At 65.0% G+C, this 17,481-nt stretch overlaps 3 protein-coding genes across 3 annotated transcripts; all 3 read left to right on the forward strand.

Annotated features, from left to right (window-relative positions):
• Positions 1–2,898: 2,898 nt before the first annotated feature.
• Positions 2,899–3,501, forward strand: LINJ_08_0700 (amastin-like protein; the record flags this gene model as incomplete). Its single annotated transcript, XM_003392187.1, has 1 exon — positions 2,899–3,501. The coding sequence occupies one exon, from the start codon at positions 2,899–2,901 to the stop codon at positions 3,499–3,501; it is 603 nt and encodes a 200-aa protein (XP_003392235.1).
• Positions 3,502–7,528: 4,027 nt separating this feature from the next.
• LINJ_08_0710 (amastin-like protein) lies at positions 7,529–8,131 on the forward strand (the record flags this gene model as incomplete). The annotated part of the gene is made up of 1 exon (XM_003392188.1): positions 7,529–8,131. The coding sequence occupies one exon, from the start codon at positions 7,529–7,531 to the stop codon at positions 8,129–8,131; it is 603 nt and encodes a 200-aa protein (XP_003392236.1).
• Positions 8,132–12,041: 3,910 nt separating this feature from the next.
• On the forward strand, positions 12,042–12,653 carry LINJ_08_0720 (amastin-like protein; the record flags this gene model as incomplete). The annotated part of the gene is made up of 1 exon (XM_003392189.1): positions 12,042–12,653. One exon carries the CDS (start codon positions 12,042–12,044, stop codon positions 12,651–12,653), a length of 612 nt encoding a protein of 203 aa, XP_003392237.1.
• Positions 12,654–17,481: the final 4,828 nt, after the last annotated feature.

A 17,481-nucleotide genomic window follows, 5' to 3' on the forward strand; every position in this document is an offset into this window, starting at 1 on the left:
AGGGCCCTGGCCTGCGGCTGGCCAACGCGACCTCCTTGAGGTCGTCCGGCATGCACCTTGGCCACCGCCTGTTGCCCACACGACTGACGTCGCCGCTTCCGCCCTCGAGCAGGAGCCTGGACGCGGCCCGCCTGGACCGAGGCATGCCGTCCGCCCGGGTCTCCGTCTGGCGCCGCAAGCGCCGCACGTACCCGAGGAAGGGACGAGCAAGGGCAAGATGAGCCGGTCAGACGCAGGGCCCCCGGTTGAACGGCAGGCAGTGCGCCCTTGGCGGCCAGGATGTTGCCGTGGTGCAACAGAGGCGTGCGAGCTGTGGTTGAATGCGTATATTTGTCGACGTGTTTGTGGTGGAGCGAGGCGTAGAGGGGTGCCTCGCTGCCACGGGCGGACACGCAAAACGTCAATAGCACATAACAGCAAAACAGAAAAGGGGGAATGCACGCGCGCGCGCACGCACGCGGACGACAATGCAGACGTCCTCGATTTTGCTTGCTCCTCCGAAGGCTCCGCATGCCGGCTCCGCCTGGGACGCCACGGCGTGTGTGCGTGTGTGCGTGCGCCCTTCCCCTTTTCCTTTCTTCCCTCGCCTTGTCTTTTGTTCTGTACGGTGCCTTCCTCGAGCGTTTCTGATCATTTCGTTCTCGCCTCCGTGTCTTCCGCTCGCCGAGGTCTTTGCTGCGGCCAGCGGCGCGGCTGTGCTATGCGCGTGCGCCTGCATGCCGGCATATGTGTCGTTATGTGCGCATACGCGTGCGTGTGCGCCTCCTGGCGACGCAGCCTCCTTGTGCACCCATTCCTCCTCACCTGCCCCTCTCTTCTCTGCTGCACCTTCGCGCTTGCCTCATGGGTGCTTGTTGGCGAAGCACGATGATGAGCGGCAACGCAGAGGTGAACGCCAAGACGCGCACGTACACCAACAGGAGAAACGCCCATGCGCACATAAAGGTGCTGGCTCTCGCATACTGGCTAGGCCGAGTGCCGGGAGGCATCACCGGCATCCGTCTGCGCGCGGTGCGCGGCACAGGCGGTGCGGCACGCGCCCGCATGCCCTCAGGTCTCCTGCTGCTCTGATTGCCTGCGCGCCTGGAGCGCTGGTGGCGGCGGCGCACATTCGATGGTGCCGTCCCCCCCCTCCCCTACCGGCCAGCGCCGTCACCGGGCCTACGGCACGGCGCGGTTGTCAAGCCGATGGACAGTGCGACCTAGCCGCTGGTGACGGGCACTGGCGAAGGGGGAGCTCTGCGTGGCACCTGAGGGCATTGTGGCGCGGGGGCCGCCGAGGAAGCTGCACCACAGCGCGAGGCTGCTGGAGCGCGTGAGCCGCGTTGCGCGCGCGCTTGTGGTGCGTTGCGTCCTCGCGACGAGCCTGCGCGCCTGCCGGCGGCAGCAGCAGCGGCCATGAACCACGAACCGCCACCGAGACCCCCTCCAAGGCCGCTCGGTGATCCCGGGGCGTGTGTGTGCTCGCGACGGCCGGCGGTGGTGCGCAGTGTGCCTACGCTGGTGGTGCCGTCGCATCCCCGCATCGTCGCCTTCAGCGGTGGCGCTGGCGTGTGCGGCCGTTGTCTGTGCCATCTCGCCATGGAGGGGTGCCCACTGCGTCGCTCAGCATGGCGACCGCTGGGCTGCGGCGCCTCGACTTGTGCATGGCTGCCGTGTTCAGCCGCGAGCAGGCGTTCGCCCACACGCAGCACACCATCGACGCTGCTAGCCTCCACCACTTGGTCGGCATCTCACGGCAACGACGTGGGCGAGCTGTTTGCCGCCGTGCATCAAGGCCGCGTGTGGGCGGCAAGGTGTACGAATGGGAAACTGTTGAAGGCAGCGCGGCAGCTGCAGGAGACGTGTGCCGGCCGCGCGCAGCTTCGTTCCGCTCCGCTGCGCATTTCCCCGGTGCTGGTGGCGGTAGACGCGCGGGGAGATGAGGAGGTGATGGGGAAGGGCGGGTGGTGGATCTGTGCGAGCGCGTGGGTGTCGGGGTGGAGGGGAGTGTGCACTGATGGAGGGGCACCCTCACGTGCTGCGACCGGCACCCCCGCCCTCCTCGCCCCATCGCGCGCACACCGGGGGGGAGGGGGGTCGCTGCTGCTCACATCCCCTGCTCTCTGGCGACCCTCCTCATTGTTGTGGTGCAGGGCTGCCGCGGTGCGGTGTCCGTGTGTTTTCCGTCGGTCTGCGCCCGGCGTGTCTCTCCCTGTGGTCCTGCAATGAGCGGGATGCGCGGTGACGGCGCGGCGCCGGTGGTGTCGGCGGATTGTCGCGGCGGTGCCGCCTGTGAGGGCCGCGACGATGGCGGTGTGTTTGTGTGCTGCTGTCTCCTCCCACGGTGCTGTGAGCGATGTGTCTTCTGCTGTCGGGCCCTAGGGAGGGGGGGCGGCAGGCAGCGCCATCTGCCCTCCCCGCTTGGTCGCCGTCTCTCGCGCCTCTGCCTCTCTCCCTCGCTGCCGTTGCGGCGCGCCGCACATCCACCGGGCTCCCGTCCTGATCCTTCTCGCTTGTGTGCATGTCATCAAGTGGCCCACCTGCTCCCGCTGCGCACGCCTCGCAGTCCCACTTGCCTGTCTCCTCACGACTGCCTCCCTCCCTCACCCCGATCTCTCTCTCTCCTCGCCTCCTTTCACTCTTGCTCGCGTGGCGCATCCGCCCACCCCCTCTCACAACGCACGCGCACAAACAAACGCCGACAACGTGCACGTGCACGTGCAACAACAACAATAATATACGTATATATACCTGTTTGTGTGTGTGTGTGCTGCCAAGGCTCTCCCTCGCTGTCTTCGGCTTGCACCCCCGCGTTCCCCTCGCCAGCGTCACTGCGCGATCTCGACTCCCCTGCCGTGTGTCCCCGTGTGTGCCTCCGCTGTGCCTCTCTCAGAATTCCGCCGTGGGCCTTCGAAGATGGCGTACCCGGTCGGTATTATTCTCTACGCGATCCTCCAGTTCATCGCGTTCCTCTTCGTGCTGGTCGGTACGCCGATCGACATGTTCCGTGGCACCACCAAGGACCTGTTCAACATATCACTGTGCATAACCCTGTGGGGTTCAAAGTTCGAGTGCAACACCATCATGTACGCCATGCCCACCGACGACCAGTGGAAGTTTTGCCCGACCCGCCTCCAGCATTTCCGCATAGGCCAGATTTTGTCCATCATCTCCGTCTTCGTGTACGCCCTTGCGGCGCTGCTCGGCTTCATTATGCTGTGCTGCTGCTCTTTGCTCCGCTGGCTCTGCCTGGTGTTCAACATCGCTGGCATCGTCACGTTGGGCATCACCTGGGGGTTCATGGTGGTGGAGTACGGTAGGAATGAGAGCAGGTTTTGCCCCCCTCTGCGGAAGGACTACAAGTTTGGGGTCGGCTTTGCTCTTTTCATGGTGGCCTGGGTCCTGAATCTCATCAACATTATCTTCCTGATGCTCCCGTGGCAAATCGGAGAGTCCGGTAAGGGTGACGAACCGGATGGGCAGGAGGAGGAGGAGTCCAAAAAAGCAACGGAGGAGTAGGAAGGAGAGTGCCGCAGGAAGTGACGGGCAAACGTGGCGGCAGCGCGGCAGCTCCACGACGACGCCCTCGTGGAGGAGCCGGCGGAGCTGATGCCGGCGGGAAAGACGGAGGGAGCGGAGGCTGCGGACGCTCGCCCCTGACTTTCGCCGGCATCTCTCCCGCTCTCGCTCGCTGCCCTCTCGTGCGCGCGACCGCTTGCGGGCGTGTTCGCGGTTTCTCCCTCGCCTGCTTTCGTCTTCTCCTGCGTGTGTCCTTTGTGGAGCTTTCCGCCTCCCCCTTCGCTTCTGCCTTTTCGATCTGCACAGCGATCTGCGCGTTGTGGTGGGCAGCGCACCCTTGACGGCGACACGCCCATCGAGGGCCCCCTCCCTCCCCCTCTGAGCCGTCGCCCTCGTTGCCTTCTCCAAATCGCCTCCCCCTCACGCACACCGCATGGACTCCTCAAACGGAGAGGTGGAGGGAGGGGGTGTGCGAGGTGCCACAGGTGTGGTGGTGGCAGGGGCAGGAGCCAAGGAGGCTCACGTGTAGGCGCAGCGGGAAGACAGGAGGGCGGCGTCCGTGCGCCCAGCGGCGACACACAGGTGCATACGCAACGCTAAAGCGAGGCGATTGCAGCTCTGGCTCCTGATCTTTCCTTGCGCCCCATGCACGGCCTACGTGTGTGCGCGCACACCCGCGCGCGCGCAGGTGCGTAGGAGGGGGCACCCCCTTCTTCAGCGAATGCCCCTTCGGCGTCGCCCCTCCCTTGCTGCGGCGACTCCCCGCGCCCCTCGCGCCCACACGGAGAAGGCGGCACCACGACAGGGAAGCCGTCGGGCGCACTCTCGGTCCTCCGCGGGCCAACGACGCGGTCGGGGTGCGTGCGTGCGCGTGCCTCAATATATGCGAAGTCTTTGTTATCTCTTTGCCTTCCGTGTGTCGTTTCTTTTTTTTCGCTTCGCTTGTTTGTTTGGTGGCCTCATCACACCGCCGAGTCCTCCAGACGCGGGTGTAGAGAGTGTCCACACCGTATTACGGCATGCCGCGGCTTGAAGCGAGTGAGCGAGAGGCGTGGCATATGCAGGCAGAGCACAGGGTCTCAAAGGGCCCTGGCCTGCGGCTGGCCAACGCGACCTCCTTGAGGTCGTCCGGCATGCACCTTGGCCACCGCCTGTTGCCCACACGACTGACGTCGCCGCTTCCGCCCTCGAGCAGGAGCCTGGACGCGGCCCGCCTGGACCGAGGCATGCCGTCCGCCCGGGTCTCCGTCTGGCGCCGCAAGCGCCGCACGTACCCGAGGAAGGGACGAGCAAGGGCAAGATGAGCCGGTCAGACGCAGGGCCCCCGGTTGAACGGCAGGCAGTGCGCCCTTGGCGGCCAGGATGTTGCCGTGGTGCAACAGAGGCGTGCGAGCTGTGGTTGAATGCGTATATTTGTCGACGTGTTTGTGGTGGAGCGAGGCGTAGAGGGGTGCCTCGCTGCCACGGGCGGACACGCAAAACGTCAATAGCACATAACAGCAAAACAGAAAAGGGGGAATGCACGCGCGCGCGCACGCACGCGGACGACAATGCAGACGTCCTCGATTTTGCTTGCTCCTCCGACGGCTCCGCATGCCGGCTCCGCCTGGGACGCCACGGCGTGTGTGCGTGTGTGCGTGCGCCCTTCCCCTTTTCCTTTCTTCCCTCGCCTTGTCTTTTGTTCTGTACGGTGCCTTCCTCGAGCGTTTCTGATCATTTCGTTCTCGCCTCCGTGTCTTCCGCTCGCCGAGGTCTTTGCTGCGGCCAGCGGCGCGGCTGTGCTATGCGCGTGCGCCTGCATGCCGGCATATGTGTCGTTATGTGCGCATACGCGTGCGTGTGCGCCTCCTGGCGACGCAGCCTCCTTGTGCACCCATTCCTCCTCACCTGCCCCTCTCTTCTCTGCTGCACCTTCGCGCTTGCCTCATGGGTGCTTGTTGGCGAAGCACGATGATGAGCGGCAACGCAGAGGTGAACGCCAAGACGCGCACGTACACCAACAGGAGAAACGCCCATGCGAACATAAAGGTGCTGGCTCTCGCATACTGGCTAGGCCGAGTGCCGGGAGGCATCACCGGCATCCGTCTGCGCGCGGTGCGCGGCACAGGCGGTGCGGCACGCGCCCGCATGCCCTCAGGTCTCCTGCTGCTCTGATTGCCTGCGCGCCTGGAGCGCTGGTGGCGGCGGCGCACATTCGATGGTGCCGTCCCCCCCCCTCCCCTACCGGCCAGCGCCGTCACCGGGCCTACGGCACGGCGCGGTTGTCAAGCCGATGGACAGTGCGACCTAGCCGCTGGTGACGGGCACTGGCGAAGGGGGAGCTCTGCGTGGCACCTGAGGGCATTGTGGCGCGGGGGCCGCCGAGGAAGCTGCACCACAGCGCGAGGCTGCTGGAGCGCGTGAGCCGCGTTGCGCGCGCGCTTGTGGTGCGTTGCGTCCTCGCGACGAGCCTGCGCGCCTGCCGGCGGCAGCAGCAGCGGCCATGAACCACGAACCGCCACCGAGACCCCCTCCAAGGCCGCTCGGTGATCCCGGGGCGTGTGTGTGCTCGCGACGGCCGGCGGGGGGCCCTCGCCGTGAAGCGCAAGGACGAGGAGGCGGCGGTGGTGCGCAGTGTGCCTGGGCTGGTGGTGCCGTCGCATCCCCGCATCGTCGCCTTCAGCGGTGGCGCTGGCGTGTGCGGCCGTTGTCTGTGCCATCTCGCCATGGAGGGGTGCCCACTGCGTCGCTCAGCATGGCGACCGCTGGGCTGCGGCGCCTCGACTTGTGCATGACTGCCGTGTTCAGCCGCGAGCAGGCGTTCGCCCACACGCAGCACACCATCGACGCTGCTAGCCTCCACCACTTGGTCGGCATCTCACGGCAACGACGTGGGCGAGCTGTTTGCCGCCGTGCATCAAGGCCGCGTGTGGGCGGCAAGGTGTACGAATGGGAAACTGTTGAAGGCAGCGCGGCAGCTGCAGGAGACGTGTGCCGGCCGCGCGCAGCTTCGTTCCGCTCCGCTGCGCATTTCCCCGGTGCTGGTGGCGGTGGACGCGCGGGGAGATGAGGAGGTGATGGGGAAGGGCGGGTGGTGGATCTGTGCGAGCGCGTGGGTGTCGGGGTGGAGGGGAGTGTGCACTGATGGAGGGGCACCCTCACGTGCTGCGACCGGCACCCCCGCCCTCCTCGCCCCATCGCGCGCACACCGGGGGGGGAGGGGGGTCGCTGCTGCTCACATCCCCTGCTCTCTGGCGACCCTCCTCATTGTTGTGGTGCAGGGCTGCCGCGGTGCGGTGTCCGTGTGTTTTCCGTCGGTCTGCGCCCGGCGTGTCTCTCCCTGTGGTCCTGCAATGAGCGGGATGCGCGGTGACGGCGCGGCGCCGGTGGTGTCGGCGGATTGTCGCGGCGGTGCCGCCTGTGAGGGCCGCGACGATGGCGGTGTGTTTGCGTGCTGCTGTCTCCTCCCACGGTGCTGTGATCGATGTGTCTTCTGCTGTCGGGCCCTAGGGAGGGGGGGGGGGCGGCAGGCAGCGCCATCTGCCCTCTCCGCTTGGGCGCCGTCTCTCGCGCCTCTGCCTCTCTCCTTCGTTGCCGGTGCGGCTCGCCGCACATCCACTGGGCTCCCGTCCTGATCCTTCTTGCTTGTGTGCATGTCATCAAGTGGCCCACCTGCTCCCGCTGCGCACGCCTCGCAGTCCCACTTGCCTGTCTCCTCACGACTGCCTCCCTCCCTCACCCCGATCTCTCTCTCTCCTCGCCTCCTTTCACTCTTGCTCGCGTGGCGCATCCGCCCACCCCCTCTCACAACGCACGCGCACAAACAAACGCCGACAACGTGCACGTGCACGTGCAACAACAACAATAATATACGTATATATACCTGTTTGTGTGTGTGTGTGCTGCCAAGGCTCTCCCTCGCTGTCTTCGGCTTGCACCCCCGCGTTCCCCTCGCCAGCGTCACTGCGCGATCTCGACTCCCCTGCCGTGTGTCCCCGTGTGTGCCTCCGCTGTGCCTCTCTCAGAATTCCGCCGTGGGCCTTCGAAGATGGCGTACCCGGTCGGTATTATTCTCTACGCGATCCTCCAGTTCATCGCGTTCCTCTTCGTGCTGGTCGGTACGCCGATCGACATGTTCCGTGGCACCACCAAGGACCTGTTCAACATATCACTGTGCATAACCCTGTGGGGTTCAAAGTTCGAGTGCAACACCATCATGTACGCCATGCCCACCGACGACCAGTGGAAGTTTTGCCCGACCCGCCTCCAGCATTTCCGCATAGGCCAGATTTTGTCCATCATCTCCGTCTTCGTGTACGCCCTTGCGGCGCTGCTCGGCTTCATTATGCTGTGCTGCTGCTCTTTGCTCCGCTGGCTCTGCCTGGTGTTCAACATCGCTGGCATCGTCACGTTGGGCATCACCTGGGGGTTCATGGTGGTGGAGTACGGTAGGAATGAGAGCAGGTTTTGCCCCCCTCTGCGGAAGGACTACAAGTTTGGGGTCGGCTTTGCTCTTTTCATGGTGGCCTGGGTCCTGAATCTCATCAACATTATCTTCCTGATGCTCCCGTGGCAAATCGGAGAGTCCGGTAAGGGTGACGAACCGGATGGGCAGGAGGAGGAGGAGTCCAAAAAAGCAACGGAGGAGTAGGAAGGAGAGTGCCGCAGGAAGTGACGGGCAAACGTGGCGGCAGCGCGGCAGCTCCACGACGACGCCCTCGTGGAGGAGCCGGCGGAGCTGATGCCGGCGGGAAAGACGGAGGGAGCGGAGGCTGCGGACGCTCGCCCCTGACTTTCGCCGGCATCTCTCCCGCTCTCGCTCGCTGCCCTCTCGTGCGCGCGACCGCTTGCGGGCGTGTTCGCGGTTTCTCCCTCGCCTGCTTTCGTCTTCTCCTGCGTGTGTCCTTTGTGGGGCTTTCCGCCTCCCCCTTCGCTTCTGCCTTTTCGATCTGCACAGCGATCTGCGCGTTGTGGTGGGCAGCGCACCCTTGACGGCGACACGCCCATCGAGGGCCCCCTCCCTCCCCCTCTGAGCCGTCGCCCTCGTTGCCTTCTCCAAATCGCCTCCCCCTCACGCACACCGCATGGACTCCTCAAACGGAGAGGTGGAGGGAGGGGGTGTGCGAGGTGCCACAGGTGTGGTGGTGGCAGGGGCAGGAGCCAAGGAGGCTCACGTGTAGGCGCAGCGGGAAGACAGGAGGGCGGCGTCCGTGCGCCCAGCGGCGACACACAGGTGCATACGCAACGCTAAAGCGAGGCGATTGCAGCTCTGGCTCCTGATCTTTCCTTGCGCCCCATGCACGGCCTACGTGTGTGCGCGCACACCCGCGCGCGCGCAGGTGCGTAGGAGGGGGCACCCCCTTCTTCAGCGAATGCCCCTTCGGCGTCGCCCCTCCCTTGCTGCGGCGACTCCCCGCGCCCCTCGCGCCCACACGGAGAAGGCGGCACCACGACAGGGAAGCCGTCGGGCGCACTCTCGGTCCTCCGCGGGCCAACGACGCGGTCGGGGTGCGTGCGTGCGCGTGCCTCAATATATGCGAAGTCTTTGTTATCTCTTTGCCTTCCGTGTGTCGTTTCTTTTTTTTCGCTTCGCTTGTTTGTTTGGTGGCCTCATCACACCGCCGAGTCCTCCAGACGCGGGTGTAGAGAGTGTCCACACCGTATTACGGCATGCCGCGGCTTGAAGCGAGTGAGCGAGAGGCGTGGCATATGCAGGCAGAGCACAGGGTCTCAAAGGGCCCTGGCCTGCGGCTGGCCAACGCGACCTCCTTGAGGTCGTCCGGCATGCACCTTGGCCACCGCCTGTTGCCCACACGACTGACGTCGCCGCTTCCGCCCTCGAGCAGGAGCCTGGACGCGGCCCGCCTGGACCGAGGCATGCCGTCCGCCCGGGTCTCCGTCTGGCGCCGCAAGCGCCGCACGTACCCGAGGAAGGGACGAGCAAGGGCAAGATGAGCCGGTCAGACGCAGGGCCCCCGGTTGAACGGCAGGCAGTGCGCCCTTGGCGGCCAGGATGTTGCCGTGGTGCAACAGAGGCGTGCGAGCTGTGGTTGAATGCGTATATTTGTCGACGTGTTCGTGGTGGAGCGAGGCGTAGAGGGGTGCCTCGCTGCCACGGGCGGACACGCAAAACGTCAATAGCACATAACAGCAAAACAGAAAAGGGGGAATGCACGCGCGCGCGCACGCACGCGGACGACAATGCAGACGTCCTCGATTTTGCTTGCTCCTCCGAAGGCTCCGCATGCCGGCTCCGCCTGGGACGCCACGGCGTGTGTGCGTGTGTGCGTGCGCCCTTCCCCTTTTCCTTTCTTCCCTCGCCTTGTCTTTTGTTCTGTACGGTGCCTTCCTCGAGCGTTTCTGATCATTTCGTTCTCGCCTCCGTGTCTTCCGCTCGCCGAGGTCTTTGCTGCGGCCAGCGGCGCGGCTGTGCTATGCGCGTGCGCCTGCATGCCGGCATATGTGTCGTTATGTGCGCATACGCGTGCGTGTGCGCCTCCTGGCGACGCAGCCTCCTTGTGCACCCATTCCTCCTCACCTGCCCCTCTCTTCTCTGCTGCACCTTCGCGCTTGCCTCATGGGTGCTTGTTGGCGAAGCACGATGATGAGCGGCAACGCAGAGGTGAACGCCAAGACGCGCACGTACACCAACAGGAGAAACGCCCATGCGCACATAAAGGTGCTGGCTCTCGCATACTGGCTAGGCCGAGTGCCGGGAGGCATCACCGGCATCCGTCTGCGCGCGGTGCGCGGCACAGGCGGTGCGGCACGCGCCCGCATGCCCTCAGGTCTCCTGCTGCTCTGATTGCCTGCGCGCCTGGAGCGCTGGTGGCGGCGGCGCACATTCGATGGTGCCGTCCCCCCCCCTCCCCTACCGGCCAGCGCCGTCACCGGGCCTACGGCACGGCGCGGTTGTCAAGCCGATGGACAGTGCGACCTAGCCGCTGGTGACGGGCACTGGCGAAGGGGGAGCTCTGCGTGGCACCTGAGGGCATTGTGGCGCGGGGGCCGCCGAGGAAGCTGCACCACAGCGCGAGGCTGCTGGAGCGCGTGAGCCGCGTTGCGCGCGCGCTTGTGGTGCGTTGCGTCCTCGCGACGGCCGGCGGGGGGCCCTCGCCGTGAAGCGCAAGGACGAGGAGGCGGCGGTGGTGCGCAGTGTGCCTGCGCTGGTGGTGCCGTCGCATCCCCGCATCGTCGCCTTCAGCGGTGGCGCTGGCGTGTGCGGCCGTTGTCTGTGCCATCTCGCCATGGAGGGGTGCCCACTGCGTCGCTCAGCATGGCGACCGCTGGGCTGCGGCGCCTCGACTTGTGCATGACTGCCGTGTTCAGCCGCGAGCAGGCGTTCGCCCACACGCAGCACACCATCGACGCTGCTAGCCTCCACCACTTGGTCGGCATCTCACGGCAACGACGTGGGCGAGCTGTTTGCCGCCGTGCATCAAGGCCGCGTGTGGGCGGCAAGGTGTACGAATGGGAAACTGTTGAAGGCAGCGCGGCAGCTGCAGGAGACGTGTGCCGGCCGCGCGCAGCTTCGTTCCGCTCCGCTGCGCATTTCCCCGGTGCTGGTGGCGGTGGACGCGCGGGGAGATGAGGAGGTGATGGGGAAGGGCGGGTGGTGGATCTGTGCGAGCGCGTGGGTGTCGGGGTGGAGGGGAGTGTGCACTGATGGAGGGGCACCCTCACGTGCTGCGACCGGCACCCCCGCCCTCCTCGCCCCATCGCGCGCACACCGGGGGGGAGGGGGGTCGCTGCTGCTCACATCCCCTGCTCTCTGGCGACCCTCCTCATTGTTGTGGTGCAGGGCTGCCGCGGTGCGGTGTCCGTGTGTTTTCCGTCGGTCTGCGCCCGGCGTGTCTCTCCCTGTGGTCCTGCAATGAGCGGGATGCGCGGTGACGGCGCGGCGCCGGTGGTGTCGGCGGATTGTCGCGGCGGTGCCGCCTGTGAGGGCCGCGACGATGGCGGTGTGTTTGCGTGCTGCTGTCTCCTCCCACGGTGCTGTGAGCGATGTGTCTTCTGCTGTCGGGGCCTAGGGAGGGGGGGCGGCAGGCAGCGCCATCTGCCCTCCCCGCTTGGTCGCCGTCTCTCGCGCCTCTGCCTCTCTCCCTCGCTGCCGTTGCGGCGCGCCGCACATCCACCGGGCTCCCGTCCTGATCCTTCTCGCTTGTGTGCATGTCATCAAGTGGCCCACCTGCTCCCGCTGCGCACGCCTCGCAGTCCCACTTGCCTGTCTCCTCACGACTGCCTCCCTCCCTCACCCCGATCTCTCTCTCTCCTCGCCTCCTTTCACTCTTGCTCGCGTGGCGCATCCGCCCACCCCCTCTCACAACGCACGCGCACAAACAAACGCCGACAACGTGCACGTGCACGTGCAACAACAATAATATACGTATATATACCTGTTTGTGTGTGTGTGTGCTGCCAAGGCTCTCCCTCGCTGTCTTCGGCTTGCACCCCCGCGTTCCCCTCGCCAGCGTCACTGCGCGATCTCGACTCCCCTGCCGTGTGTCCCCGTGTGTGCCTCCGCTGTGCCTCTCTCAGAATTCCGCCGTGGGCCTTCGAAGATGGCGTGCAAGCTCGGCGTCATTATCTACGTCGTCCTCCAGTTCATCGCGTTCTTCTCCGTGCTGATCGGTACGGGGGTCGACATGTTTTACATCAAGCCGGAGCACAGCTTTGGCGCCAGGGTATGCATAACCCTGTGGGGTGGAAAGACTGACTGTCGAAAAGCCAAGGTAACCATCACCCCGGGCGTACGGTGGAAGTTCTGCCCCATCCGCCTCAGAAACTTCCGCATTGGTGAGGCGTTCGCTGTCATCTCCATCTTCGTGTACGGCGCGGCGTTCCTCTTCGGCTTCCTTTTGCTGTACTGCTGCGCTGGCTTCCGCTGGCTCTGCCTGGCGCTGAACATCGTGGGCGCTGTCACCGCTTGCGTTGTCTGGGCGGTCATGGTGGTCACCTACAGACTCCCAGAGCCCAAGTGCCTGGAGCTGAGTGACGGCTACGATTTCGGCACCGGCTTCGGTCTCTTCGTGCTTGCCTGGATCCTGGATATCATCGACATTATCTTCCTGATGCTCCCGTGGCAAATCGGAGAGTTCGGTGAGGGTGACGAACCGAATGGGCAGGAGGAGGAGGAGGAGGTGGTGCAGTCTAAAAAAGCAACGGAGGAGTAGGAAGGAGAGTGCCGCAGGAAGTGACGGGCAAACGTGGCGGCAGCGCGGCAGCTCCACGACGACGCCCTCGTGGAGGAGCCGGCGGAGCTGATGCCGGCGGGAAAGACGGAGGGAGCGGAGGCTGCGGACGCTCGCCCCTGACTTTCGCCGGCATCTCTCCCGCTCTCGCTCGCTGCCCTCTCGTGCGCGCGACCGCTTGCGGGCGTGTTCGCGGTTTCTCCCTCGCCTGCTTTCGTCTTCTCCTGCGTGTGTCCTTTGTGGAGCTTTCCGCCTCCCCCTTCGCTTCTGCCTTTTCGATCTGCACAGCGATCTGCGCGTTGTGGTGGGCAGCGCACCCTTGACGGCGACACGCCCATCGAGGGCCCCCTCCCTCCCCCTCTGAGCCGTCGCCCTCGTTGCCTTCTCCAAATCGCCTCCCCCTCACGCACACCGCATGGACTCCTCAAACGGAGAGGTGGAGGGAGGGGGTGTGCGAGGTGCCACAGGTGTGGTGGTGGCAGGGGCAGGAGCCAAGGAGGCTCACGTGTAGGCGCAGCGGGAAGACAGGAGGGCGGCGTCCGTGCGCCCAGCGGCGACACACAGGTGCATACGCAACGCTAAAGCGAGGCGATTGCAGCTCTGGCTCCTGATCTTTCCTTGCGCCCCATGCACGGCCTACGTGTGTGCGCGCACACCCGCGCGCGCGCAGGTGCGTAGGAGGGGGCACCCCCTTCTTCAGCGAATGCCCCTTCGGCGTCGCCCCTCCCTTGCTGCGGCGACTCCCCGCGCCCCTCGCGCCCACACGGAGAAGGCGGCACCACGACAGGGAAGCCGTCGGGCGCACTCTCGGTCCTCCGCGGGCCAACGCCGCGGTCGGGGTGCGTGCGTGCGCGTGCCTCAATATATGCGAAGTCTTTGTTATCTCTTTGCCTTCCGTGTGTCGTTTCTTTTTTTTCGCTTCGCTTGTTTGTTTGGTGGCCTCATCACACCGCCGAGTCCTCCAGACGCGGGTGTAGAGAGTGTCCACACCGTATTACGGCATGCCGCGGCTTGAAGCGAGTGAGCGAGAGGCGTGGCATATGCAGGCAGAGCACAGGGTCTCAAAAGGCCCTGGCCTGCGGCTGGCCAACCTTCTCTCTGCGCTTGCCGGGCATGCACCTTGGCCACCGCCTGTTGCCCACACGACTGACGTCGACGCTTCCGCCCTCGAGCAGGAGCCTGGACGCGGCCCGCCTGGACCGAGGCATGCCGTCCGCCCGGGTCTCCGTCTGGCGCCGCAAGCGCCGCACGTACCCGAGGAAGGGACGAGCAAGGGCAAGATGAGCCGGTCAGACGCAGGGCCCCCGGTTGAACGGCAGGCAGTGCGCCCTTGGCGGCCAGGATGTTGCCGTGGTGCAACAGAGGCGTGCGAGCTGTGGTTGAATGCGTATATTTGTCGACGTGTTCGTGGTGGAGCGAGGCGTAGAGGGGTGCCTCGCTGCCACGGGCGGACACGCAAAACGTCAATAGCACATAACAGCAAAACAGAAAAGGGGGAATGCACGCGCGCGCGCACGCACGCGGACGACAATGCAGACGTCCTCGATTTTGCTTGCTACTCCGACGGCTCCGCATGCCGGCTCCGCCTGGGACGCCACGGCGTGTGTGCGTGTGTGTGCGCACCTTTGACAGCGAATGCTAGGGGAAAACTCATGCTCTCACACTCGTGCTTCTCCTGCTTGTCTCCTCCTCTCCGCCCTAGGCCGGCCAGCGAGTGCACCGGTCGCTTCGAAAGGATCTGGATGCGCCGAAACGCCTCATAGTAGTCCCCATTGGTCCGACTCTGCTGCATACCTCTCTCTCACGCTCTAGAAGCTGTGTCGCGCACCAACATTCTCTTTTTGCACCTGGTGCTCGTGACGGTGGAGCGGTGTGGGCGCCGCTTCCGTTGAGTTTTCGATGGGCTGATGGCGGAAAAGCAGCTGTGCATGGGCATTCTCGTGCATGGCCAAGCCCCCCGCGCGGCCTCACATTTGCGGGGCTCCTGACTAATGACGCCGGCTGCTGGTGGGCGTTCAGTGAGCACCGAAAGCCGTGGAAAGGCGGGCGTCCCGCGCACGTGGGGATTCTGAATGCGGATGGCTCAATCACCATGCTGCTGAGGGGAGGGGTGCCGGTGTCGGAGGAGTGCATCCATCGCCTCGAGGCAGCTGTCAGCCAATTCACGGACAGCCGCTCGTGCCCGCTGCCGGGAGACGAAGCGGATGCTGACACAGGGCGGGTTGCGGTGGGTCTGGGAAGACATGGATGTTGCCCTCCCTGAGGGGCCCCATCGCGGACCGGCACGCCCACGGAGGAGGATCCGCGGGTGCTCTTCCGTCTCCCCTCCTTCGTGTTCGGTCCGTGGCATGCATGCAAGGCGTCGCTGCAGGGCGGACACAGCGTGTGCCGGCTCATTCTGGTAGCGGCATCGACGGCCGAGCGGACGGATGCAGCGCAGGCCGCGGCGCAAGCAACCACGACGCCTTCAGCTGCGGGCAGCCCCCAGGCACCATTTGCTGCAGCGCGACGTGGCGTGGGCCTCTGCTGAAGGCGCACCTTGCCCAAATCGTCAGAACCAGCCCGTGTTGCCCAGGCTGTGGCATGATGCAGACCGTCGTCTCGTCGTCTTCTCGGCGATCTGCAGCGTCGCATTCAACGGGCGCGGCATGACGCCAGCAGAGACCCGCGACATTGCACTGGCCTTGAAGAGGGCCTTCGACTGCCTCCTCACTCAGGCGCGGCTCTCGCGCTTGCTCACCCTCTGCAGCGCAAGCTCCCGGGACGAGCGGACGATGGACCCCGTGGCTCTGATGTGTTTAGCCGCGAGCAGGTGCATGAGACGGAGGCACAGTGCGAAGAGAGCAGGGTACCGGGGTGCCCCTATCACGTGTACACCCCACAGCGAGGTTTGCGGGTGGGGAGTGCGGCGGCAGCGGACAGAAGGATCAAGCAGCCAAATGAAGTGAGCGCAACCTTGCGCGCCCCCTCTCACGGCGGGCACCACAGTGTGCGCCGCCGCGCCGGAATGTAAGCGTCGCGCAGCTTCGCAGCCGCCGGCCACTGCCTGAGCCGTTGGCAGACACACGCACGACCTTGCGCTGGGCCCACACACGGCACTGTTGTCCATCCACCGCGTGGCCGTGTTGTGTCGTGCGTAGCACACGTATGCTCGGAGCATCACGGGTGCTCTGCGGTGGCTGGACCAGCCGCCCCACGCGCTGACGCTGCTGGAAACGGTCTCAAGAGCGACGGGTGTGTTAGTGCCACTCAGGGCCGCCCCTATCCGTGTTCGCCGCGCTGCTCAGAAGTGCCCCGGGTGATCTGTACAGACGGTATAAGTGGGCCGCAGCCAATGCACCAAGACGCACCGCACCGACGATGACGGCGGACGCAGTGTCCGGCCCCTACACCGACGCGCAAACGAACAGTTGAGGAGCCGCCTGCGTACAGCGGGCAACACAGCAAGCCCCCATGACAAGCCAGCATTGAGGTCACGGCCCCGCCGATGGCGCGCGTGCGGCGGCGCACCGAGCGGTGCCTTCGCGCATGTGCGCTGACTTTTCGCTTGTTTTTCTCTCGTCTGGTGGAACTGCGGTTAACCTTCATTTGGACGGCGCCTCCGTCCTCTCTGCTTTCCGCAAGTGCGCGATCTTCACACCGTGACGCAGTCCACCGTGCGTTATCAAAGGCCCATTGCATAAAATGCGAGGGAAACCCCGCCGGCAGGCCGAGCCGTGATGGTGCACGCAATTCGCGAAGTGGTAAAACTCGCGACTCTGGGAGGTGAGACAGAAGCTCGACAGTCAGGTGGATCCGCGCTACCGTTAGTACAGAGACGCAACGTGCTCGTGTATCTGTGCATGGGCGCACAGCGTTGTGTTGGAAGACCGGTACTTACATGCAGTTTTGCAAGTTAGCGTGTCGGCGCGTATGCCACGCTGGCTTCTCTGTTATGTGAAGCGGTTGACTCGTGGAGCGCGCCTTTTTTCCTCATTTCCGGATCTGCTCGCTGACCTTTCATGCAGGTTAAAGACCCGTAGTCGCCTCGTCACGAGCAGGCACAGGTGAGTGAGTGTACGCGTGGTTGTACGATGGATGCACGGGCCTCATCCTTTCATCGTCTTTGCTCCCCCTACCGCCCCCCTTCTCGTCAACCTCGCCCCCACCCACCTACACACAAACATGTGCCACGCGCCCGCGCCGAAGCGGGCAGAGAGAAGAAAACCCGAAAATTAAAGAAGCCACGCATGACATCGCTGCTGCGAGTCTACGTCCCCTCTTTCCTCGCGCTACTTCCCTTCTCTCTCCCCGACATTACACTCACACAGAGGTCTTGGTGGTGGTGGCGAAAGGGAGCGCGCACGACGGGTGGCGTCGAAGTCGAAGAGCTCCAAGAACAGCACGCGCACACCATATGTACGGCCAGCTTGTAAAGGAGGGACCATAGCAAGCGGACGCGGTGCATCTACGCGTCAGAGGTGGGCCGAACGCCGAGTCACTGGCGGACATACGAACGTCTTCTCCGCGAGTTCGCAGATCCTGCCACTCACACGCACACACCACAGCATGTACTGGAGCATGCGGCGACTGCACAGCGTTGCCGTTGGCGGTGCAGCGCGTTGGCTGCGGAAGTGCGCTGCGGACGACTCTGCAGCAGCCGTGGCACCGCCCAATCCTACCCCTGAGGCGGTGCCCTCGTCCTCTGTCGATTCGGTCAGCGTCATCCCTGGTGACTTTGCTTCTCTTACCGTGCGAGCGTACTTCAGGCAACCCCTTGTCGGCGTCGGTGTTCACCACTTCGCCGTCGGCCGAATCAAGGAGCAGCTGT

The sequence above is a fragment of the Leishmania infantum genome, chromosome 8 (genome assembly GCF_000002875.2).
Source record: "Leishmania infantum JPCM5 genome chromosome 8".
Taxonomy (NCBI): Eukaryota; Euglenozoa; class Kinetoplastea; order Trypanosomatida; family Trypanosomatidae; genus Leishmania; species Leishmania infantum.